Genomic DNA, 26,579 nt, shown 5'->3' with positions numbered 1-26,579 from the left:
GCATTCTCATTCCTCTGTACTTTCTACCTCTTCCACTCAACTCTGTCAGTAACCATTCTCTTTATTTTCTAGTTTAACCTTTCTGTATTTCTTTTGCACAAATGAGCAGACATACTTTCTTTTTTCTTTTTTTTGTGAGGAAGATCAGCCCTGTGCTAACATCTGCCAATCCTCCTCTTTTTTTTTGCTGAGGAAGACTGGCCCTGGGCTAACATCCATGCCCATCTTTCTCCACTTTATACGGGACGCCGCCACAGCATGGCTTGCCAAGTGGTGCGTCAGTGCGCGCCCGGGATCCGAACCGGCGAACCCTGGGCTGCCACAGCAGAGCACATGCACTTAACCACTTAAGCCACTGGGCCAGCCCCTGGACATACTTTCTTATATCTTTTTTTCTTACATGATGCATAGAATACTATAGATACTTGCTTTTTTAACTTCTATACGCACAAACATTTATCATTTAAAAAAATACCCCCAATTTCTATTTACTTGATTATTTTTTATTGTGAATGGGAGTTAAATTTTGTCAAAGACATTTTCAGCATCTATGGAGATAATTTTATGATTTACTTTGTTGGAGCTATTAAAATGGTATAGGATACCAATGGATTTCCTAGAATTTAACCAACCTTGCATTATTCCTGGAATAAATCCTACTTGGTCATAGGATAGTACCTTCTTAATGTGATTTTGGATGCTAATATTTTGGATTTTGATTTGCTGATATTTTATTAGTATTTTCACATCAATATGCATGAGTGGTATTGATTTGTAGTTTTCTTTCTTTGCATTGTCTTTATTTGGTTTAGGTCTCAATGTTATACATGTTTATATAAGGAGTTAACAAGTTTCTCTTCTCTTTCAGTGCTCTAGAATAACATACAGAACACTGGGACTGTTTGGTCCTCGAAGGTTTGGTAGAATTCCTCCGTGAAACCATCTGGGCCAGGTGTTTTTTTGTGGGGTAGTTCCTCAATAACTTTGTCTATTTCTTCTATGGAAATTGGCCTGTTTATGCTTTCTAAATCAAATTAGATTTTTGGCCATCTGTAGTTTCCTAGAAAACATTCATTTCATCTAGGTTTTCAAATTTTTGTGCATAGACAATTGCAAAGTAATCCCTTATGATTTTTAAAGATTTGTTCTGCTTCAATGTTTATTTCCTCTTTGTCATTTCCTGTTTTGCTATTTATGTGTTCTTCCTTTTTTTCTTGATCATCTGGTGATTTGTCTCTTTTAACTTTTAAAAACTCAGGATTTTAAGTTATTAATTAGATCTACTGTTTCTCTAGTCTCTACTCTAATTTTTGCTTTTATCTTTATTATTTCCTTCCTTGTGCTTTCTTTTGGCTCACTTTGTTGTTTTTCTTGTTTCTTGGTTCTTTTTTAGTTGTGGATATAATTAATTTATTTTCACTCTTTTATTGATAAATATGTTTAATATAGTTTTTTCTTATTGTTAGTTTATTTCTATCTATGTCTGCTTGTATCTCCTGCAGTTTTTGTTTCATAAAGATAATTGCTGTGTTATTTAGCGCATACATTTTCATTCGTATTATAGCTTCATTGTGAATTGTGGTTTTTAACATTAAAAAGTGTGCTTTGTCATGCTTAATCCTTTTGGGCTTAAATTCTACTTTGTCTGATATCAGGATTGCTATCATTGCCTATCACTTTATTTTTAGCCTTTGTGAATCACTTTGTTTCAGGCATGTCTCTTTATACAGCATATAATGTAGGCCTTGTTTTCTGAGCCAAACTGAAAATCTTTTTCTTTTAATAGATGAGTTAAGGCCATTCACATGTATTGATATGACTGATATATTTAGTCTGACAAAATATTTTATAGTTATATGTATTTTTTATATTTGTTATGTTTCTCTATGATTTGTGTGTTCTTTGTTCATTTATTTGTAAATGTATTTTGGTATTTAGGAAGGTTCATGTTTTTGTTCTAGTCGTCACCTTTATACTTACACTTTTTTTAACGCCCTTAGGTCCCTGTTTTCTTATTTAAACCTTTGCTATCTGCTTTCCAGGTTTCCCCCGCATCCTTTACCACCACCTACCGCCATAAACAACGAGCTCTATTTTCCTCTCGCCTTCTCTTTCCATTGTTCAGCTGAATGAGTTCCACTTTGTGCCAGTACGCAGCGTTTCTCCATTAGTCCTCTACCCTCTTCCCCACCTTTGTTTTAGTCTCACAGGTACATTTATATATTTTTAAGTGCTCACCATCAGTCCTTTTTCTGAAGTTTTCCCAGTCATTATTGGGTTGGATGAAGCTCACCTCTAGTAAATTCCTCCAAAGGACTGATAAGTGAAGTCTCTAAGTTCTTGTATGTTTAAATGGTTTTTCTATAGCCTTGACATTTGAAGAAATGGCTGGATATTAAATCCTTGATTCACAATTTTTTGTGAATTAAAAAAAAAACGCTGCTCTATAGTTGCCTTGCTTTGGTTTTGAGAAGTGTGATGGCAGACTAATTCTTTTCCCTTCCTAAGTTATTTGATCTTTTTTGCCTAGAAGCCTTGAAGACTTTATCCTGATCTTTGAAAGCTAATATCTTTACTAAGATGTCTTGGGGTTGATCATTCTGGGTTAATTTTCCCTAGTCCCCAAGAGGTCCTTTCAATGTGTAGATTAAGCTCTTTTTGTTTCTGAAACGTTTTCTTGGTTTATCGTTTTAAAGATTACCTCTGTTCCATTGTTTTATATTTCTTCTCCAGGGACTCTGGTAATATGAATATTTTTCTTCTTTGCCAGTCTTCATTTCTATTTTTTTAGGGGGATCATTTTTACTTTTATGTCATTTTCACTCACTTGGTTGTTTTCCTTCATTAAATGCCTCTTATCGAGACTATTCTCCATGGGGCACTTTGTAATTTATTCTTCATTTCTGAAATTTCTGAAATAACTTTGTCTTTTCTCTTTTCCCATTTTTTTCCTGAGTTCAATTAACTCTCTTTTCATTTATTCCTGTTCTCTCCCTCCGCCACTTGTTAAATTTTCTAGTTCAAGGTGTTTTTTCACCTCCTCAGACGCTTGTTTGAGTATATTTAATTCTGTGCGGAGTGTTGACTTACAACTGCCTTCTGTTTCACAGCTCGTTTTCAAAGGGGAAGTGTGGCTCTTCATTGATGCGTAGGAAACTTCTATTCCTGATTTTCTGCAATAGCTCTGTCAGGACTTTATTTCTCTCTTGTTCATGATCATGCATGTCTTGGGTATTTTACGATATTTCCAGTTGGTAGCGCCCTCTTCTGTCAGTATAGCAAAGTCCAGGTACTTTAGCAGTTTTATTTTGATAATGGGGGAAGGGTGAGCTCCCCTCCCCACTCCCTGATCTTTTTTTATTTTATTTTATTTTATTTATTTATTTCTTTTTCCCCAAAGCCCCAGTAGATAGTTGCATGTCATAGTTGCACATCCTTCTAGTTGCTGTATGTGGGACGCGGCCTCAGCATGGCCAGAGAAGCGGTGCGTCGGTGCGTGACCGGGATCCGAACCTGGGCCGCCAGCAGTGGAGCGCACGCACTTAACCGCTAAGCCATGGGGCCGGCCCCCCACTCCCTGATCTTATGGGTCTCTTGTTTTGCAAGACTTTACATTTTATCTCCTTGTCTTGGTTTTCCCTTAACTACCTAATTGTCAAAGGGTGCTTCTATCTTTTTGCCTTTTTTTCTCCCCTGGAAGCTTTGTGTTTTAAAGGGTGCCTCCTTAAAATTGTGCCTGCCCCTTGAAATGGTCCCTGCCCCTTTAAATTACACATACTTCGAATCTCTCCTCAGCAGTCCCTGCTCCCGAGTCTGCATGGATCCTCTGCAGTATTTTCCGACATAAAGTGGATTTCATCTTTCTGGTGATTGCTCCAAATTACTCTTGGGTCCTGTCACCAGCCTCTGTCCTCTGTCTGTCCCACAGTTCTTCTCAGCGGGGCCTCTGCTCACCACGGCCCTTGCAGCCGTGAGGGCACAGGTGCTAGCCGGAGAGTGTGCACCGAAACTGGTGCTTCTTCCTTTGTTACAGTCTTTACAGCTCCAATATTTCCTGTCTTCAAGTTATGCAGGGCACATGGTTTTGTGTAGAATATACTGTTCCCTTCTTGCTTTTTTCTTGTTGTTTGGGAAAAAAATTGGGGGATATAAGTAGCCATATAGCTGTCATTGTGCTCAGATACTTAGAAGTCCTACTTTCTCTTATTTTTAAGCGTTTGTGTAAGATTGATATTATTTCTTTTTTAAATGTTTGGTAGAATTCACCAGTGAAACCATCAGGGCCTCGAGTGTTCTGGATAGAAAGGGTTTTGATAATGAATTCAATTTCTTTAAAAGATACAGAGCTATTCAGTTTTTCTATTTCTTCTTAAGTCAGTCTAAATCAATTATATTTTTAAAGGAATTTGTCCATTTAATCCACATTATCAAATATATCAACTTGAAGATGTTCATAATATTCCCTTATTCTCACTTTCAATGTTTGTAAGATCTGTAGCCATATCGTCTCTTTCATTCCTGATATTGTAGTTTGTGTTTTCTCATTTTTTTTTCTTGGTTAGTCTTACTAGGGGGTTATAAATTTTATCTTTTCTAATACGACACTTTGGCTTTGAAATCTTCTCTATTGCTTGTATGTCTCACCTTTATTATTTCTTTGCTTAATTGGTACTTTTTCAGCTCCTTCAGAGAGAAACTTAAGTTTTTTACTTTAAATCTCTCTTCTTTCTAATATAAGTATTTAAAGGTATGAATTTCCCTGTAAGCACTTTAACTACATTACACAATTTTTGATATGTTGTGTTTTCATTACCATTCAGTTTGAAATATTTTCTTCTTTGACTCATGGGATATTTAGACATTAATTTACACATGCTTGGGGATTTCCTAGATATCTTCTCGTTATGGATTTCTAATTTAATTCAATGGTAGTCAGAGAATAGACTTGGTATTTATTGAGACTTTTTTTTTTTTGTGAGGAGATCAGCCCTGTGCTAACATCTGCCAATCCTCCTCTTTTTTTGCTGAGGAAGACTGGCCCTGGGCCAACATCCGTGCCCATTTTCCTCCACTCTATATGGGACGCCACCATAGCATGGCCTGCCAAGCGGTGCGTCGGTGGGCACTCGGGATCCGAACCGGCGAACCCCAGGCCGCTGCAGCAGAGCGTGTGCACCCAACTGCTTGCGCCACTGGGCTGGCCCCATATTAAGACTTATTTTATGGCCCAGTTTCTGATCTCTCTTGATGATGTTCCATGCACATTTGAAAAGAACTGTACTCTGCAGTGTTGGGTGCAGTGTTTTATAAATGTTGATTAAGTCAACGTGGTTGATAGTGTTGTTCAGCTCTTGTCTCGATTGCTATTCTGTACAGTCGTTCCAACATTAGTGGAAGAGGAGCGTTAAAATCTCCAACTCTGATTGTGGGTTTGTCTATAGTCCCGTTTAGTTTGTCAGCGTTTGCTTCATGTCTTGTAAATCTCTGTCATTAGGTACAAACACATGAAGGATTACACGTCTTACCAATGAACTGCCCCTTTTATAAACATTACGAAGTGTCTCTCTTTATCTCTAGCAATACTCTTTGACTTGGAGCCTACTCTGTCTAATACTAAGATAGCCAAGCCGGTTTTCCTATGCTTACTGTTTGTGTGGTATGTCTTTTACTCTGTATCTGTGTCTCTAAAGTGTGTCTCTTTTAGACAGCTTATAGCTGAGTCTAGCTTTTTGACTCAGTCTGATCATCTCTGCCTTTTAATTGGAGTATTTGGTCCATTTTCATTATGTAATTATTGATATGGTTGGGTTAAGTCTGCCATTTTGTATTTGTTTTCTTTTTCTCCCTCCTGGGTTTGCTTTATTTTGTTTTTGTTTACTCTGTTGTATTTTTCCTGCCTTCTTTTGGGCTAATCGATATTTTTAAATATTTAATTTAAAATATTTCATTGTATTTCATCTATTAGCTTTGTAGCGCTACGTCTTTAATTATTTTCTAAGCTTTGGGCCAACAATAGGCATCTGTAACTCATCAAAGTCTACCCAGAGTTAATAACGTATCACTTTCTACTGCTATCACACATCTAACACTTCTCACTTCTGATGATCATTCTGACATTTTCTGCCTTGAAACAGACTTCAGGACCTAACCACAATTACACAATGCAAATAGGCCAAATAATCCTATTAAAATATAGAGATGATCAGACTGGATAAAACAGCAAGATCCAACTATAAACTGTGTAAAATCTTGACCCCAGGAGAGGGCTCCCTGACTGGAAACAGTACCAGAGAAAGAGACCGAGGGGCACGTGGGAAAGGGCAGCAAATCTCGGGTGCTGGGCTCATGGCAGGACAAAATCTGAGCCCTGCGAGAGCACATCTGCCTTCTTGCCTCAGGCTCCAGGTGTGCTGGGGCATCTCACTGAGTGTTCTGCCATCTAATTAGGTATTTTCCAAAACTTATTCCTCAGAAAGTGGGCCCAGGTCCTGCCGAGCAAGGTTAAATGGCTACACATTCACTTGCAATTTCTCCAAATGGCGGGGGCTCCTAAGGAAGATCTTGGTCTGATCCACACCCCCAACCAGGGGCACAGAGCAGGCTTCCCTGCTTGGTACCAAGAGCCACACAGGAGGGTGATGCAGAAGAGGTCAGAGTCAGGCTGCACCACCTACAGGCTGTGTGGCCTTAGGTGGACCACTCACGCTCTGAGCTGTGGGGTCCTTATCTGTGACGGGCAGTAGAAAGCCCAGGGCTGCTGTCTATGTGAATGGCGCCCCCGGAGGTGTGCAGCGCACATTCTGCATGGCCACGACGGAGGACTCGACACAGCCCATGCTGCAGAGGTGCCGTGGGCATTTCATGAGGTTGTGTCTGAAAAAGAACCCCCCCAGGCCTGACAAGCGAGACAGAGTAAATCAGTGATGGTACACCAACTCAGTGGAATTCCGCATGGCCATTAAGACTCACGACTGAGATCTCTGTTACGTGAGGCAGAAACTCCGCATACTTATTGTGATGGGAAAATGCAGTCTACAGAATATGAAGGATAATACGATCCAGTTTTCATCAACACAAATATAGCTACATATGCATGGAAAATCCTGGCAGGAGAACCCCGAAGTGTTTTCGGATGTGGAGTGGAGATTTTTTCCTTTGTCAGTATTTCCACATTTTTCTCCAATGAATATGTTTTCAATTTGAAATAAGAAAAAAACCAATAAAATTTATATTTTTACTTGGCTCCTCTCCTTTCTATTTATGACTCCTCTCTGAGCTTCATCCATAAAATGGAAATAATGATTAAGAAGAGTAACAACAGGGGGCTGGCCTGGTGGCATAGCGGTTAAGTTCTCACACTCCATTTTGGCGGCCCAGGGTTCACAGGTTCGGATCCCAGGCGCGGACTGACGCACCGCTTATCAAGCCATGCTGTAGCGGCGTCCCATATACAGTAGAAGAAGATGGGCATGGATGTTAGCCCAGGGCCAATCTTCCTCAGCAAAAAAAAAAAAAGAAGAAGAAGAAGAATAACAACAGTGTACTAGATGTCCCATCTCACTCAACACCCGGGGTGGGAATTAGGACGTCCATTTTACAGAGGAAGGAGCAGATTCTCACAGAGGGCAGAGCTCCCTCAGGGGAGGTACCACTCCCTCCTCACGGGGCTGCCCTGTGGTTTAACATGAGGAAGAGCCTGCATGTTCTGTGAAGCACCAGCTGCTCTGCCCACAGTGGGCAGTAGGACGGAGTGGTCAGAGCGTGGGCTCTGGCGCCAGATGGCCTGGATTAAACCCAGCTCTGTTCCTCCCAGCCTGTGTGACCTTGGGTAAGCGCCCTCACCTCTCTGAGCCTCAGCTTCCTCACCTGTGTAATGGGGGCAGCAAAAGTGCCCCTCAGAGGATCACATGACACAGTTTCTGCCCACAGCAGCTGCTCGAGGATGGAGAGCTTCGGTCACAGTAACATCCTCTGGTCCAGCACTGGACGCCTGATTTTAGCAGAGACTGTCTCTGACACACGGCATCCAGAGGAAGGTGGACCCCGAGTGGCCATGGAGCAGAGCTCGGCAACCGGCTTCCTGCTCTGATGTCCACACCCGCTGCCCTGCCTGGCGAGGTGGGTCAGAGGGTGCTATCGCGTCCGTGCACGCCACACAAAAACAGCCACATCCCGGACTCGGGTTCGGAGCAGAGGCAGTGCGGCCCAGGGGGGCTGGGGTCATCACAGTGAATGGGGGCGGGACTGGCAGGAGTAGACGGAGGCCAGGGAGGCTGCGCTCCCCGTGCTGCTTTTGACAAACTGTCCCACCAAACATTCTTGTAGGTGAAAAGCCTATTTAGACTTATCTGAGGTTAGAATCTAACGCTGCCATGTAACACAAACCATTTTTGTACTTTTTAACATATAATGAATTTTCGCAGAATTCAAACACCACACAAATCAAGAGAAGAGTTATTCACTATTTTGCACAATCACCTCAGCAGCAATAACTGCCTGTGGTGTGTTTGATACAAACACACATCAATCTACACTTAAGAAAGTCACACTCACGGTGATTCTACATCTAGCACAGGGAAAGGGAGAGAGAGGCTCTCTAAGCAGAGGGAACAGCATGTGCAAAGGCCCTGGGGTGCGAGGGAACAAGCTATGTCACAGAAGTGAAAGCAGACCACTGTGGTGGGATGGAGTGAGCATGGGGGAAGGAGGTGGGTGGTGAGGCTGGGGAGGCCACAGGAGCTGGGCAACACAGGGCCTCGTGGGCTAAGAGTTCAGCACTGTGAGAAGCCAAGAAAGGTTTTTCATCAGAGAAGGACCTGTTCTGATTTGCATTTTGAAAAAAATCACTCTGCAGGGTAGTGCACGGAATGGAAGGGGCAATAGTGGAGGCAGGGAGGTTCCTGCGAGAGGTTCCTGCAGTCATCAGGTGAGCAGGGATAGCGGTCTGGGCCGGTGGGGAGACAGCGGAGCTGGCAGGAAGTGGATGAAGGGAAACAACATCGAGCAGGCAGAATCACACAACCTGGGGATGCCCTGGATTCGGGAGTGAGGCAGTGTCAAGGGTTCCCTCCCAGGTAATTCCCAGGATCCTGGTTTGTGGAGGGACCATGGGGCCACCTCCCGAGACCTGAACAAAGGAGAATGAGCTAAGGAGAAAGATCATATTTTCGGTGTAACCATCACCGAAGGCTTCCCCAACCTCTGGCAAACTTACCTGACTCTGCCACCTCAGCAATGGGCACCCCCTGCTCGTACGCCATGAAGCCCAGGACCGAGAAGATGGCAAAGCCGGCCACGAAGCTGGTGCCACTGTTCAGACAACAGAGCATGACGCAGTCCCTGTGGGGAAGCAGCGAGAGGGGCTCGGCTCAGCGCGGGTGGAACAGGCGCTCTGCTCCCACCTGCTGTCTGAGCACCATGGCCGTCTTGTGGGGCCGGCAGGGCAGAGCAGGCACGGACTGCCCCATTTGCCTGATGAAGCCCTTGTGGTTCAGAGAGGTTAGGTGGCTGGTCCAGGGTCACACAGCTTCTCCTGTAGCTCTGGAAGATAAGGTAGGTCACACACCAGAAGCACAGAGAGGGAGTGGCAAGGAAGAGAGGCAGGCAGATGGGAAAATGCACAACTAGTGAGAAAACACTCGGAGACAAACCAACACTCCTGCAAATCCCTAGTAAGGGAGAAAACCAAGGAAAGAAAGAGAGCTCTGATTTCCTGGGAGCTCAAAGCAAGGAGGGCAGGAGACGCCTCTGAGACACGGCTGCCCCTCAGCCAGGGGAGCGCCGCGGACTTCACACCGGAAGCCCCCAGCAGCCTCGGGAGGAGATACCCCTCCCGGCCAAGCTCTGCGGCTGCCAAGGGGCAGCCCCTTCCAGGCCAGACCCCTCACGGAGGGGTTTACCGGAGCAGTGACTGTCCCCTGCTCTTGGGACGGCTCATCAGCAAAGAAGTACCAGCATAAAGCTGCGATCCAGGAGAAATCCGACTACACACGGCGGGGCTTTGCCAAGATGAAGGAGATGGGACCCTCGAGTCCTGGGCTCTCCTCCCTCGGGACCGCGTCCTCACAAGGCCACGCCAGGGAATCGGCCTCAGATCTCCACTGTACTTGCCAGGTAGGCCTACAATACACGCGATGCTCCACTTTAAAGGCAGGAGCCCCTGGCAGGACTGGCCCGAGGCCTGGCTAGCTTAGAGCATCCTGTGGTGGTGGTGAGCTGCCCTGCTCACACCCCAGCGAGCAGGAGCTCGGCCCGTCGCTCCCCGGGCCTGCCCCTGGTCGGACGGCCCCTGCTGTCCACGGCGGGAAGAATCTCCTCATGCCGTGCTCCACCCAAATCCGCCTGCTCTGATACGGTTTCGGTTTCGTTCCACCCTCCCAGACAGCCTGGAGCTCCTTTAGGCTTGGGAGATCTGAAGACAGTGGCCCTACAGCTCCTGAGTTTCTGCTCTCTCAGTTAAACGTCCCAGTTCCCTTACCAGTTCCTCCCCCGCTCCTGATCTGTAACACACTCCAGCTTGCTCGCCCCTCTTCAAATGTCACACCCAGGACTGAACTCTAGCCTCAAGAACGGAGTAGGACTCTCGCCTCCTCTTTTCCTGACACCGTACTTTTTGTAATGCAACCAAAGCGTGCGCTGACACTGCTGATTGTAACCACCTGCTGTCCGGCAACGACCCTGGGGATCAAGGGCGTAGTGGAGAGAGCGTTAGACCAGGGTCAGGAGCGTCGACTTCCAATCCTTTTTGGACCTTTTCTTCTCTCCGGTAATATGTTTTCCTGGGGCTGATCGTACCAGTTATAGGATAAGGTGCTCGATAACAGGGTCTCTTGGGCCTTGTCAGAGATGAAATCAGTTTCCAGTGAGTAGTCACTCCTCCACCTTCTTTCTCGGGGTGGAGCATATCTCCCGGCCCCACTGACTTTGGACTCAGCCACGTGACTTGTTTTGGCCAACGGGATATTAGCAGAGGTGACGCAAGCAGGGGCCTGAGATGCGCTTGTGCGACTGGACTTGTCCTTTATCCCCTCGTGACGTGCCACGAGAGGAACTTCCCCAGGGGAGCTGCTGTCCCCGCAGCCTGCACCCCAGGCCAGAACTACACACACGGAGCAGACCTGCGCCTGCCTGCACCCTGCAGCCAAACCCACACAGCCCAGGGCCTTGAGAGCGTCCCAGGCTGACCAGCAGACTTGCGAGCGACAAAAACAAACACTGGTGGCGGTCAGCCCCTGAGTCCTGGGGTTGCTGGTTACACAGCATTACTGTGGAAGCCAGTGACTGATACGGGTTCCTTCACAGAACCCTTCTGGCACTAGACACAAGCGGGGCTGGCGGACCTGAGGACTTCATCTGCAAGCCTGATTTACCTTCTCGCAAAAGGAAACTGAGCTCAGCCCAGGCAAGGGCAGGGCTCTTCCTAAGGCTGGGATAAATCTGCTCTTTGTGCCCATTTCCTTTCTGGAATTCTCCTGTAACACCTGGACCTGTGGTGTGCCCAGCCCTGCGCCAGGGTTTCTTGAACACTGTGTCACTGAGTCCTGGGCCTCAGGGAGGAGAGTCACACACTCAAGGTCTCAGCCATCTGCTGGTGAAGTTGGGGTGTGCATCCCTTTATCTCAGACACCAAAGCCCACGCTGTTTCTAGGAGTTATACAAAAACGCTGCTCCCTAAGAATTAAGACTTCCAAATCCTGACTTGTGGACAATTATCTCTGGGCATCCACGTAGTTGGTGAAAAACAAATGTCCCTTTGCAAAGTCCCCATCTTCGCCCCAGAGGCCTCCCATGTGATTTCTTCACACCACAGAGAGACAGAGGCTCTGAGTGGACCCGAGGTGCTTCCAGCCCTGTGCCCTGCACCCCCGCGCTCCGAGCACCCACACTTCAAGCAGACAGAGCTCAGCCGCCTGTGTTCTGAAGTGAGGATTTTCCCCGCCTGGCTTGCTCCATCCCCATCCCTCTAATTCCCTCCCTGCACGGCACCTTCCAGGGAAAAGGCTTATGTAACGAGTGCTTTGAAGTTGGCAGGAGCTGAGCTGGGCTCCGAAGACCTCCAGAAGCTATTACGCTGTCAGAAGAGAGGGTATTAATTTACTCCCTCTGAGTTAGGAAGACCTGCTCGTGGAGCAACTTGGAAACGGAAATAAAATGAGCCTTCGGATCTTGCAATGTCACCCAGGGGGTTTGCTCTCTTCTGCTGACAGGAGGGCAAAAACCCTGCTTGTCGGATGGGAAAGCAGACGGGATCCACGGTGACCAGCACACTTCACCCACGTGCTCGCTGGGAACAAGGTTGCTGCTAACCCGAGCCACAGCCTGACGACAAGGCAGTCTGGCCAAATCCTCTTCAGCGGCAGGCGTCGGGAAAGAACTGGCCGCCCCCAGTCATGAGGAACAGGAGAGCAGGAACCGGAGGGGCTCAGGGTCAGAGCCCCGTTCCATCACTGGTGACGTGAACACGAGCAAGTCACGTACCCTCGGGCCTCAGTTTGCTCGTCTGTATAACCGTGTGGCTCCTTCCCCCTTCCTTACGTGTCAGCCAGCACTATACTAGGCTGGAAGGATGGTGGCAAACAAGAAGACCCAGCCCGTGTCCTCACGGAGCTGACAGCCTTGCTGGAGGTGATGGAGAGTGACCACGGATTTCCGCAGTGCCCGGCAGAGAGGGCCCCGCGCTGAGCGCTGGCTGCTGATGTGCTGACAGCTGTATGCAGACGGCACCCTCTCCAGCGTCCCAAGGGTGTCACACTCGCCCCGGGCCAGAGGTCTGCCGTGATGCTCTCCTGTCCCAGTGCCTTGGCCTGTCTGCCCACAGGTACTATTTTGTGTTGTGGCTGACAGCGCTCATCCCCCAGACCCACCACCTGCCCTGAAGGTGGAAAGGATCTTGTGGACAACCTGGTCTGACCTCCACCTCTCTAGAATCCCTCTGTCCAGCCACAGCCAGTTACCTCTCTGCCCAAAGGCCCCCACGAACAGCAGAACTTGCTGCCTAAAGGCGCACTGGCTTCCACAATGGCTCTTCCTTCAGCATGTTGGATCTGCCCACTTGCACTGCCTCGGTTTCCCCAAATCACAATCTCTATAGCCTGGAGCTGTGCCATCACTGTGTGTATCTCCCAAGGTGTCGATTCCGGCGTCTCACACTTAGTATACACACAATGCACATGGCTGACCCGACAAATGGGTTAGTAAAGTGACCACAAAGCTGGCTTGCAAAGGGGACGCAGCAGAGGGCTGGGGTGGAGACGTAGAGACCTTGGCCAGAGTCCAGCTGAGGGACGAGCTCAATTTCCCTATCTGGAAGACAGAGGTAAGGTGGGAGGGACTTTATCCTTGACAAACTTCTTTGAAATGATGCTGCCGCTAGAGCCACACAAGTCACATGGTTGTCAGGCCAAGTGCCTGCCGCCAGCGGAGTGGGACACGCCCTCTCCCTGCACCACCGACACCGAACAGCGTTCATGTCTAGACCTCTGCCGCTTCGCTAGTTGAGGAAAACGAGCTCATCATTTTAAGAGCGTGCTGTTGATTTCTCTATTGGTGTTTAGGTTGCTCATGTTGATCTGCTCCTCTTCTTTACATACTAGTGACACAAACCCTTCGAGTATCATATTATATGTTGTTAGCATGCTCTTTAGCTCTGCAAATGGTTTTCACAGTGTTTATTTGGAGATATCATACAGAAGGGTATGTAGATAACATTTGTATCAACTTGATTTTTTTTAAATTATGAGAGCAATATGTACTCAAAGTGGGAAAAAAACCATTTAAATTGTATAAAACAAAACAAAGCATTTAAACTCTATAGGAAGGTACAGGTGGGAAAAGCCCACCTCCCCATCTCTGACTTCCCAGTCCCACTCTCCAGAGCGGGCTATTTTTAATAGTTTCCTCCCAGAAATTTTATGAGTTCTAGATTTTTATGTGGACCAATCTGTCACTTTTTTCCTTTGTGATTTCTTTAATTATTTTGATATTTTCTATATCCTTTCCCAATCTGAAAACAATATTTTATTCCTAGTTTTAGGATGGTTTCCTTTTAAAAAATATTTAACTCTTTGATCAATCTGACACGGTGGTACACAGGGGACGAGATCTGAGCATCTACCTTGATTATTTCTCTCCAAATATTTATCCTTTCTCAGAATCATTTGCTGAACAACCCTTCCTTTTTCGACTAATCTGTGATCAGGGATGGCTTCACGGCCATGAGTCCACGAGTTTACACCTACATAAGGAGCTCTTGGACTGCAAGGAACAGATGTGTCCAGCCGTCCCTGCACCATCACCTGCTGTGACCAGGCACTGCGTTCAGGGCTGCAGAGGCCTCAGCAAACAGCCCATCGGCCTAGAGTCAGAGACCAGGGTGCAAATTTCACTTCCACTATGTGCTTCCAGGTGACCTTGGACAAGTCCCTGGCCCTCTGTGGGTCTCAGAACTCAGGCTGCAGGCACGAGAGGCCAGGCAGCCAAGTCAGGCAGCCTCAGGCTGCCCTCCCCACGGGAGCCCCCTCCCAGCCCTGGGGACAGCCAGAGGCATGAGGCTGGGGAGGGAGGCCTGTCAGGTCGAGAGGCAAGACAGGGCACCAGCCACTCCAGGTGGGGCAGGAGAGGACCCTACAGTCAAGTGAATAGGGGTAGGAAGCTGGTTTCTCAACAGAAGGCAGAAAAACAAGACCTTTGGTGTTAAAGCCTGGGTTCAAGTCCCAGCTTTGTCACTTACTAGCTGTGTGACCTCGGGCAAGTCACTTAACCACCCTGGGATAAATCTATGCTGCACAGGGTGGGACAGAGATCTAAATAAGATTTCAGGAGTGGATTCGCTTTGCAGCCTGGAATGCACTCTGATCACATTTGCTACTTTCCTATCTCCTCTGGTGGCCCAGGGTAGGGAGAGGCTGAGAAAGAGCCCATCTGTCTCCGCCTGGCCCTGCAAGGTGAGAGGACAAACATGAACCAGCCGGGCAGCGTGGAGGGTCATGGGGTTCGGTGGAGAGCTGGCAGGGCCCCGGGAAATGCTCACCTGTAGCAGTTGTTGTTGTAATTGTTATAACTTCCCAGAGCAGTCAGACAACCCAGGCAGATGGCATAGGAGAAAAAGATCTGTGTTCCAGCATCTACCCAGACCTGCAGGAAGGCACAAAGAAGTTGGCACAGAGACAAGAAGTCAGATGTGTGGAGGCCCTGTTCTCTGGAACCCCCACCCACACCCTACCCTCCAAAAAGACTCCACAAAGGGATAACCAAACTGCCTAACCTTCTCAGGAACGTGTTTTTAGGAGTTCTATTCTGGGGGAATGCTTGATTAAATACAAACGTCCTTAATTAATTCCAGAGTTTTCCAGAGGTTATGGATAATAGCTCACTCAATAGCAAGAACTTGGTGTTTAGGACACTGCTCCAGCTGTGTGACCTTGGAAAAGTGACTTAACCTCTCTGAGGCTGAGTCTCCTCATCTGCAAAGGGGGGAATGACCCTCCCTCTCAGGATTGAGGATTCACGCGGTAAGGAGGGTAAGCCCTGGGACCCGGCGCGTCATGAGGTAAGTTACGTTTAAGCCACACACGTGATTTTCCTTCTTTGTGATGAGACCACCATGAGAAAACTGCCCCAGGATTCCACAGGGGAAACCGTCTGCACAGCTGGCTGAGCACAAGAGGAGGCAGGGATGGAGGGGAAGGCAGAGCCCACCCGTCCAGCCCCTTCCCCACGGGTCTGGGGTACAGACGGAAACGACCTCCTCAGCCTCTAGGTGCCTCTCTGACCACCGCTGTAGACGGCACGGCGTGCACCACAGGAGTTACGGACGCTTCTCATCACCTCCCCAGGCTCTCTGTACCCAGCTCCTGGGTGTCGCCAAGGAAAACCCACGGCTAAAACCCAACTGCAGCTGAGGAGACGCACGCTGGAGAGCCAGATGCCACCTCGAGACCAGGGTGTTGCACTCAATACAAACACTGGCAAACATGCACTGAGCACTCACTGTGCTCCAGGCACCTGTGCCGCACCCCGGAGGCATTACTGCACTGCGACAGTCACAGCAGCCCTATGCAGCAGGTGCTGTTATTAGCCCCCTTACAGCTGAGGAAACCGAGGAACAGAGAGTTGATAATTTGCTCAAGACCACACAGCTGGGAAGTGGCGGACGCAAGTCCACGCAGACCCACCTCTGGAGATGCACGCTGACCCCTCCCAGAACCTGAGAAGTGCTCTGGCGCAGCCTCCACCCAACACAAGACCCTCCTCTGAGTCTCCTGACAGAACAGTCCCCGGATTACCACCAGGGATGGAGAGCTCTCTCTCTCCTGACCCGGCCCCTCTCTTCTTGAGAGAGTTCTGACCATTAGGACATTTCCTAAAATGAAAGGAAGTCTCCCTGTCCATCTTCCTAGCTCTGGGCCCCCCACATCTCTCTGCCCTGTGGTAGCACTTTAGAGATTAGAGGAAAGCACCAGTGCCCCTGGGCCCTAGAACTCTCCCTTTTCCAGACAAAAGATCTCTATGTCCTCTCTCTTGGGGATTTGATTACACGGTCCAGGTCACTCTACCCTGGATTTGCTCGAGTTTATTAAATCATTCAATAAATACTTATTAAAATTGAAGATCCTAATGCTGCCTCTCAACCTAAGAAATGAATCCATTTTTTCCCCTCTACCTTAGGGTCCCTGGGTTTAGTGTCCTGGAGCTAAATGAAGAACTTAGGGAGAATTTTTTAAAGAAAATTTAGAGAAGGGAGGATTTTTGTGTGTGTGTGTGAGGAAGATTGGCCCTGGGCTAACATCCGTGCTCATCTTCCTCTACTTTATATGGGACGCCACCACAGCATGGCTTGGCAAGCACTGCGTCGGTGCCTGGGATTCGAACCCCAGGCCGCCGCAGCGGAGCAACCGCACTTAACCGCTTGCGCCACCGGGCCGGCCCCAGAAAAGGGAGGATTTTTAAAAAACTGGTAGAAACTTGAGGATGCTTAAATGTTGATAGGAAGGGTCTGGTGCAGAAAAAAGTGTTGAAGATTCAGGAGAGAAATGGATGTATTTTAAATTCTTCCTTCTCTGCCTCAGTTTCCCCACTTGCTACCTCAGTGGATTTCCCGTTCTGCTCGTAAGGCCAGTAAACCACGTGGAGAAGCACAAACAGTACAGCTGCTGACCCAGGAAACAAAACCGGCTCACAGGAGCAACCCCCCGGGATGCTCAGGGCTCAACCGAGCACTGCTCCCCGAGTTTCCTGCACTTGGTTTTAACGCCTCTGCAAACGGAGTGTCCCGCTTCCAGAACCTTCTTGTCCCCTGGCTGAGTGCACAGGCCAGAGTGAGAGAAGCCCCCAGACTTGCGGGAAAACCGGCTCCTCCATCGCAGCTGGGCCCCACGGTGAATGCCCCCAAAACATGGTAAATAAACTCTGTGAGTTTGAAAATATCAGAGAGAGCTTTCCATCCACATGTCCCAAAGATGGACCCCCAAATCATGATTTTCACTTGCAGGGAGTTTTTCTTACAGTTTACACACTGAGCACGTCAACACTAAAACGACGTCTGCTGTTTCTGCCCACCTGGCATCCATTGCTCCTTTTCAGGCAACAGCACCTCCATTTTACTTTGGGAAACCATCTCCTCCCCACTCAGATAACTTTGCCAGTTGTCACATGACCCAGGCCTGGCCAATCAAAGCATCTCTCTCGGCCACAGTGATTGGTTCAGGGATGAGCACATGATGCAAGCCAAGCCAATCAAATTCAGTCCTGGGACTCTCAGTGGAGCCACTGGAAACGGGAGACATTCTTTCCTCCTGCAGACATTAAGCTTGTACCTGCTGGGGTCATCGCTGACCACGAGGAAAGAGCCTGCCTGAGAACACGGCCAACACCGCGGAAAGCAGAGTCTAGAGCAAAAAAGACTGATACTCGTGACCTGACTCGAGTCCCTGGATCCAGCCATACTGAAAATCAGACCTACCCTAGAACATTTCAATTTCAGAGGCCTATCAATTCCTCTTTTTCTTAAGTCAAGTTGAAAGGCATTGCCGTCACTTCAAATGGAAAGAATTCTAACAGCAACACTAAGCTCTTAAAAAAAAACCCAGAGGCTGTAAGCCCAAATCCTTCAATTAATCCTGAACTACCAAAGAACAAGCATTTATTGAGTGCCTTCTGTATGCAAAACCCTGTGCCAGACTCTGAAAGAGGTACTGTCCATTATATATGGCACTCCATCTCTGTGCGCAGGTGAGACAAGATTCAGAGAAGAAGGCACCCAGTACCAGGAGTGGTGGATGAGGGAGAAGATTAACACGTGCTAGGACAATCAGAGAAGGCTGTCTGGAGGAGGCACACCTTTAAAGACCAGAGAAGCGATGAGAGAGGACACATTGGGCCTGGAGGTTCATGTGAGAGAGGGATGTGTTCTCAAATGATTTTCCCTCTTGTTCCCTTACCTCTGTGGGAAAAAGCCTGTCATGTTCCTTCTGATGGTTACCATTAAATCGACACCTTTATACCATGCCCTTGGCATGCCCCATTTTTGACAATGTCTGTTGGTTCCCTGCTATGAGGAATATTGAAATAAGCCAACAGTCTCTATTTCTCTCCCTTCCCTTTCCTCTAGCACCTGATTTGAAGAAACATCCATTAGTTCCCAGTTAATATGTAAGGGCAGTGTGTGAATTTATTCTCCTTTTCACACGCACGCTCCATTCTCTCTCCAGTTTCTAATGCCTGCACTGTATCTGCATTATCAGAACCTACAACTGTTCCATATCCTATTATTTCCCTTACAGTCATTATCCAGTGTGAGTCCACAGGTGACTAGAAATTTAATGCTCCCTCTCAGCCCTTATGTTAATATCTCTCCAGTCAATTTGGTTGCCTGTAGCTGGCTGTCTAGTCAATTCCTCTGGAAAGGCTTATGGGAAATATCTCCCAGGTTCCTGCATGTTCATAATGGTTGATCTGCGGCTTTCGTACTTGCAAGTCGGTTTGGCTGCATAAAATCCTTGGCTCTCTTTTTCTTTTCCTGACTATCTTGAGTATGTTGCGTGGTTGTCTCCTGGCACAAAGAGCTGCTGTAGAAAAGTCTGACACCACTCTCATCTGTTTCCCCTTATAAAGCACTTGCTTTTTTTGTCTGAATGACCAACAGGTTTTTTCCTTTCTCTGTGAAGTCCAATAATGTTTATTAGAATATGTCTTAATGTTGATTCTTCCGGGTTGTGGTGTACTTCTTCAAGATGGAAGTTCAAGTCTTGTCTTTTATTTTAGGGGAAAAAATCCCTGAACTATTGTTTTTAGTATTTGTTCTCTTCCATTGCATTGGGTTTCTTCTCGGGGTACTTGTATGCTGGGTCTTCTTTGTCTATCTTTTATACCTCTCACTTTTTCTTGCATCCTTTAAAAAATCTCTTTCTTCATTTCTGACTTTGTTTTTTATTTTCCTCCTTTACAACCTCTATTTACCTTCTGATATTATCCATGGTGCCTACTCACCCCTTTACCCTTCTATTGAGTTATTTATTCTGAAATATTTTTTTCTTTTGTAAACTGCCCTTCCTGTCAGCTCTTTTCAAATCTTCTAACAATTTCACATATGCTACTGTTTCATAGCATCTCTTGGTTTCTCAATTTCTTTTAGCTTGTTTTGAAATAACTAAGTTTCAGTGCTTAGATGTTTTGTGGGTCTTTGTGGAATGTATGATCTATAGGAACACTATTCTCTTCATAATTATTTTTCTTATAATAGCTTTGCATGAGATATGACCACAGTCCTTTTCTGCTGCTCGTGTGTAGGTGAGATGCATGTTCTCGTACTCTTAGAAGGGGGTTTTCTTGTGTCGAGGAATGGGGGTGCTCTGGGGTCGATTTCCTGACCTCACAGTTCCAGGGCTGCCTCTTCTGTTATTACCAAAAAGTCTTTAAACTATGGCCACACAGTTAGTTCTTTCTGAAACTACTGTTCTCCGTTCCCTTCCTCCACTCTTATCTGGAACTTCTCTTTTGGTTTCCTCTAGTGTCTCCATCCTGCTCAATTCGGATTCTGCTTCCAGTGGCTTCTCCTCAGTGTGGGGCTCTCTCTGACCACGGAGCCTCAGCTGGTCAGTCCCTGGAGTTCCCAGGGCCCAGACCCCCACCTGAACTTCCCTCAGTCCTCGCTCACTCACCCATGACTCGCAGCCTGCACAGATCTTTCCCACATTTGTCTCACGTTCTCAGCTCTACCAAGCTTCCACTCCCAGTCCTCTCTTCCTAGAGCTGAGGACATGTTAGAGATTTCGGGGTTTCTTGGCTAGCCTTCTGAATTCCCTTTGCCTTCACCTTCATCTCACCCACAGAGCTGGTATCACACAGACGTATTGCTGTTGGTGTTTGGCCCTACCTGTCCACATTTTGTGGTTCATGGAGTCACCTAGACATGTGGAAGGTGCTGTCCACAGGTTTTTTGTTTTACTATCCTAGTTTCTCTATTTGGGTAGAGAGATTCTGGGAAATTAAAAAAAATTTTTTTTTCTGTTGCCATTCTTGTCTCCTTGGTTCTCAAAAAATCTTTACAGGGCAAATTAAACAAAATCAGTCTCAACTGGAGGTGGCAGAATATCCAGAGCTGAGTAATTTGGTGGATGGGCATGCAACACTCAAGGATGAGCCCGTTTTTGTAAGGGAGGGTGAAGGTGTAAAGTAGGGAAATGGGCAAGTACACTTCTCGGCGAGGCAAGTTTGAGACAGTGAGTGAGATGTGCAGGACCCAGGAGGAAAGTCTAGGGCTAAATATCGTGGTCTGGGCTGGAGACACAGATCTGGAAGTCATCAGAATTTTAGCATCAACTTAACATCTCCACGACTCCAGATCCAAAACTTTCTTCACTGGCATTTTCTATTTTCCACATTTGGAAAACCCATGTTGATATCAACTTTTCTGCTGAGACACATGTTCATTGGGCATGCAGTGCCCAAGAACCTTCAGGATTAGATTTCTTGACAAAGTCTCACAAAGAAGCACGATATGTCTTCACAGGGAGTCCACATCATTAGACTCCTTAACAGACTGGCATAACTGATGTGTGTCTATGTTCTTAAACATATGCCTATGGTTGCGAAAATGCAACAGGGCCCCAGTTGTCAGTCTTCCTCTTCAGTCCGGGAAAGAAAAAATTACTCATAAGGAAGCTGCTATATTTGCTAAGATAATTACTGATAGGCTATGCTGGATTAAACAGTAAACCCCAAAATCTCAATGGCTTAGCACAACAGAAGTTTATTTCTTGCCAGACACAGATTGTGAAGGGGCTCTCTTCCACCCAAGGGCTTAGTGATATAAGCCTTCCTATCTTATTATGATATTTCCATGTCAACACAGCCTCTGAGGCAGAGGAACAGAGAACTGGAGGTTTGCTTGGGAAATTTTTAAGAGCCAGGCCTGGCATTTGGTATCAACGGTATCATTGACCAGAACCAAGTCACATGGTCCCAACCTAAAGGCAAGGGAATCTGGGAAAGGTAGTCTTCCCATTTACCCAAGAAAAAAAAAAAATAGTTGGTGAACACACAGCATTATCTCTGCTAAAGGCATTATCCCAAGTCCATGTCATCTCAGGCTACTTCTTTCTTCAACTAGGAATTCCTCAAACACCCAGAGGTCACACAAGATCACGGTGGCCACTGGAATGACTTGACAAAAGGGGCAAAGAGAGGGTAACAAATCAGGCTAAGAGAACACTCATGAACCCTTCTACCAGTTTGATGACACCTTAAGAAGTAGGAAACTTGAGTCAACATTTGCTGAAAACCTACTGTGTACTCGGGGCTTTCATGGACACAGTCTCATAATTTACAGAATCGTCTCCCTAGGGAAGTGTTATCATCTCCATTTTTATAGAAGAGGAAACAGATCCATAAAAGGTCAAACAGCTAATAAGGGAGCGAATCAGGCTCGAACCCAAGGCATTCTGGCTCCACGTTCTACAGAGAAAAGCTGGGGCCTCCTGGGGTGCTGAGCAGGCCTGGAGCATTGGCTGGCCAGGATTTACATAGCTCTGTGGCTGTCAAGTCAAACAGGACAAAGGCAACCCCACCTCCACGAATGAAGACCAGGCAACTGAGCCCCATTGACCAGCATTTCCCAGGACGCTGCAAAGGGGGCAGCTCAGCGGAGAAAGGGCTTCCTATTTCTCAACACAATTTGAAGGGAAAATAGTCTTCTCAAAACAAACCCTAAGGAAGCTGGGTCAATAGCTGAGAAACGGATCACTCCCCATGTTCTGCAGCAATGAATGGGGGGCGTTCTGGCAGCGTGGCTGGGGGCGGTCCACATTCAGAGGTTTGGAGGACAGATTTGTATGGGAACAGGGGAGCAGAGCCCCTTCAGAAGAGAGGTCGTCCTGCCCTCTAGCTCTGGGGTAACCTCACCTCTCTCTGGGCACCTGGTTCCAATGAACCCCGGTACACAGTAGGTGCAGAAAGCAATGGATTAGGTATAATACGCCTTCCCAACTAGACCCTCAGGGCCCAGCACGGGTCGGCACAGAGTAGGTCCTCAGTGATCTCGGCTGGGAGGAGCAAGGAAGGATGGAGGGACAAGGACACTTCTTCCCTACCCACATTCAGAGGCTATATTTGTCACGATGGATGCTCAGTGTATGCTGCCCCAGTCCACATGCATAGCACTTTACAGTTTATAAGGCATCTTATATCCTGTGACCTGCACACTGCCCTGCGGTGGGCATCATTATCCCCAGGTTAGAAGCTGCATGTGGGTGGAAACACTCTTGCCCTCTCCCCACATGCCCACCTGGACCACGTGAGGGTGTCTAACCTCCTAGAAGTCTGGGGAGAGAGCTTCATGTCTTTTTCTCACCTCTTGGAGAGAAGTGACTTATCCGACCGGGGAGACTGGGGAGAGGGTCACTGCGCACATGTGGCTAGCGCCTCCCTCTTTTTCCCTCACACACAAAAGATTAAAAAGACAATATGTGTGAAACAAATATTCTGCACAGTGCCCAGGTCTTGGGGAGCACTGAGGAAGCACTCAGAAACCCAGCCGTGAGCGCTAACCAACAGCAGGTGCTTAGTCCACATTGCTGCCCCCCAGGACACGCCAGTCTTCAAAGATCTGGAGAAATAAAGCCTCTTCCCTCGTTCCCCACAATAAACATGCGGTGAGTGTCTGCTGTGTGCCAGGCGCAGTTCCAAGAGCTCCCGCCCTCAGGAAGCTTACATTCCAGAGGAGAGACGGCGTACGCAAAGGCAGAGAAGATGTAATATCACACCTGGGGCAGGGCAGTGAGGGAGGACCGGGGAGACGAGGTTGCGGGGCAGCAGGGGCCAGGGCCCGGCCCTGTGAGGGTACGGCTGCAGTCCGGGGAGCTGGAGGGGAGTGGAGGCGCAACAGCGATCTTCCACGGCGTCTACGGCACCATGGGCTACAGAGAAGCTCCCCTAGAAACGTGCTTGGACGAGAGCCACCGTCAGAGCGAGGGCAGCACCTCTGTCCGTCCTCAACGCAGTGCCAGAAGGCGGGCCTGGCCCATCCACCTCCGCGTCCTGGAGTCGGTGGTGGTCGCTGCACTCGTGCTTTAAGGGCTCTGACAAACGCAGCGTTCACCCACCCTGCCACGAGAGCACGAGTAAGAGGAGGTAGGTGATGATGGTGATGCTGATAGCCACAGCGACACCTGCTCACCTCCGTCAGCACCCACGACACAGCAGGGGCTGTTCTAAGCGCTTTACAGGGATTAGACTCACTGTTCACAAGTATTAGACTCAAAGGGTGCTATCATTATCCCCTTTCTATAGATGAAAAAATGAACACTCAGAGAGGTGAGGTCGCTTGTCCATTTAGCTCTGGAGAGATGTACATGCTGACCACTGTGTGAGGAGTCCCCTTGCTCTTAGGGACAAATTAACCTCCGGAACTGCCCCCTGGAACCTGGCCTGGCTTTGGGAGAAGGCACTGAAGCACCAAGCAAAGGGGGACTAAGTTAAATGAGATGGCTTTTGTCGGGTGCCTGTCTCTGAGCCTTACAGGGGCTTAACGGAAAGGGTGTGAGCTTCGGGGCAGGTAGACCCGGGCTGGAGCCCTGTTCTTCCATTTACCTGCTGTGGTACCCTGGGCAAGTTACTTCACCTCTCTGACCCTCAACTTGCTTGTCCGTAAAAGAAAGATATGCTGAATGTAAAGGACGCAGTGGGTACCTGGTACGATTCTCTTAATCTGATTTCTTTTGGTGGCTAACACTTCTCAACTACACTATAAAAACAAGCTCCTACGTCTTTTCCACTATCCCAGTCCCCCTCCCACCAGTGAACTAACCAGATTTCTGAGCAGCACTGCATGCTGTGGCCGCGCATCACTAAAGCAGACGCGCCTGCCCTTGGGGCCGAGAGCAAGGGTACCAGCGAGGGGCGGAAGGAGCCAGCCTCCCACTGCTCCCACGCTCCCTGCCATCCCCACAGCACATGTGGCGTTTGCCTTTTGGATCCAAGTAGCCAGGACAGGGCTGGGTGGTCCTCCTGAGCCTTTTCTCTCTTTAACATTCTCTTTTCAAACAGACAGCCACACACAGACACACAAACACACACACACAACACAACTTTTGTAAGCGGAGCCTTCAACTGAGGCAAGAACATAACTTATATGGCCCGGCAGAAAATGGCTGAATTAAGCACTTTCTTTTCGCCTTTTATATCGGTAAAGATTCTCAAAAGATTAAAAGTAGGTTAGGAGAACAATACAACAGCTGTGTTTCCAGTGTGTACCTGACAGCAGCTTTTGTAGAAGTGAATAATTACATGAAAATCACTTCCTGCCCACCTCTTTCTGGGCCCCTCCAGGTTGCTAGGCGCCCTCTCTCCTCCTCTCCGCTAATGCCACATACAGACGCTGACTAACACAGTATGGCCATTGTGAGGGAAGGGAGTCTGGGGGGGAGGATTCAAACGCTCCCTCCTGGGTGGACTCAACGCGGGGAGAGGGCTCTGGGGGCGCCGACTCTGGACAGATTTAAACGCTAATGCGCCGGGCAGGGGGGCAGGGCCAGCAGGGACAGTGGTGGGAAGGGGCAGAAGCTCTTGGCCTAGCCCACTGGAAATATGTTCTGCAGCCTGTGGCTCCGGCGCCAAGCCCTCCCCTGGGCAGCCAGCCCTGGGGGCCAACTTGGGTCCTGCCAGAGGGCCTGCCAGTAAAGTGTTGCCGGGCCGAAGAGCTGCACTGCGGGCGGCGAGGAGGGGCGGCGAGGAGCTGTTCAGTTCTGTGGGGGGAGCCTGAGTGTGTAGGCTGACCCTCGCGGCCCCTCTGTGTGGAGCAGGGAGCCGGGTCACTGTGGCTGGGCTTTTGCCCAGAGGCTGGACAGCCGTGCCCCAGTCACAGAGCACAGAGGCAGTGGACAGGCGGTTGCCAGCACTGGGCCGATGGCAATGACCTCCATGCCTCGTGGTAGAATCCTGGGGGCTGCACACGCCTACCCCTTAATCCATCGCATGAGACAATGGAGCCCCATTTTACCAAAGGGCTAAACAGAGGAGGTTGGGAGCAATGGAAAGCATGGGCAAGGCCCGAAGACGGCCATCTCTGAGCTTTTCCCAGGATGCACCCTCGGGGGGCTACGTTTTAGGCCAAGGTCTTCCCCCATCGGTGTTCCTCTAAGGGGATGCTACTGGCGCTTTGGACAGGACGATTCATTGTGCAGGACTGTCCTGCACATTGTAGGAGGTTTAGCATCACTGGCTCCCACTCTCTAAATGCTACAGGTGGCCCCGTCATCATGGAACCAGAATTACTCCCCCACGTGTTTCTAAGTGACCCTGGGCAGTGGGCCTACCTAGCCCTGGTTGAGAACCACGGAGGCAGGGCAGTCTGAGCTGGCGTCAGTGGTGGGGCTGCAGAACCCACATCCCATCACTGGGGAGCACAAGGTCAGGGTCTTCTGGGCCAAACCAGACGTCAGCTCCCAACCAAGGCCCAAGCCGGCACGTTCTACTGTGTCAGCCGAGCAAGCAGCCGATGGAGCCTCATCATCTCACACCATAACCACCTCTCTCCTCTCACAGCCATGGAGCTGGTGCCAGGCAGAGAGCCAGGGAGAGAAAGGGCATACCAGGATGCTCCACGCCCTGGGACAGCCAAGAGGCCGCGTATACTCCAGTCTATAAAAAGGACTAAGCCCTTGGGAGGGAAATGAAAAAGGAAACAGCCACAGTTCATGGTTGGTAAAGGCAGCCGCCGCCGCATCTGCCCAGAGACAAAGAAGTAGATACATTTACCCACATCATCATATTCACTGTTTACTGTCTGCGTCCTCCAACTGGAACAGAAGCTCCAGGAGGGCAGGGAGTCTCGTCTGTGTTTTCCACTGACGCATCCCTGGCACTGCGCACACTGCCTGGCACATGGTAAGCACTCAAAAACATTTGTTGAAGACCCACAGCTGCTTAGAGTCTCCAGGACACAGGAAGGGAGCACTCAAGGCTCATACCGAGTCCTAGCTGCCAGCGCACGTGGAGAACGTGCTGGACTGAGAGGGTCAGGACACCTGGTTCCAATTCCAGGTTGCCCTGACAGTTCCTGTGTGTTCTCCTGAAAGCTCTTGCTT

The 26,579-nt window shown here is 48.3% G+C and overlaps 1 protein-coding gene across 1 annotated transcript in view; it reads right to left on the bottom strand.

Moving 5' to 3' along the window:
- Positions 1-26,579, bottom strand: part of SLC6A11 (solute carrier family 6 member 11) — a 127,655-nt gene that overhangs the window by 18,836 nt on the left and 82,240 nt on the right. Inside the window, exons 7-8 of the mRNA XM_004443786.3 lie at positions 15,029-15,132; positions 9,215-9,339 (exon numbers count right to left, since the gene is read on the bottom strand). Of these exons, the coding sequence (XP_004443843.3) occupies positions 9,215-9,339; positions 15,029-15,132 (229 nt within the window). The remainder of the gene's footprint in view (positions 1-9,214; positions 9,340-15,028; positions 15,133-26,579) is intronic.

Source organism: Ceratotherium simum, chromosome 5 (genome assembly GCF_057802395.1).
Source record: "Ceratotherium simum simum isolate JZ-2026a chromosome 5, ASM5780239v1, whole genome shotgun sequence".
Classification (NCBI taxonomy): domain Eukaryota; kingdom Metazoa; phylum Chordata; class Mammalia; order Perissodactyla; family Rhinocerotidae; genus Ceratotherium; species Ceratotherium simum.
Note: the sequence above shows the minus strand (reverse complement) of the source record. Positions and strands in the feature narration are given on the sequence as shown.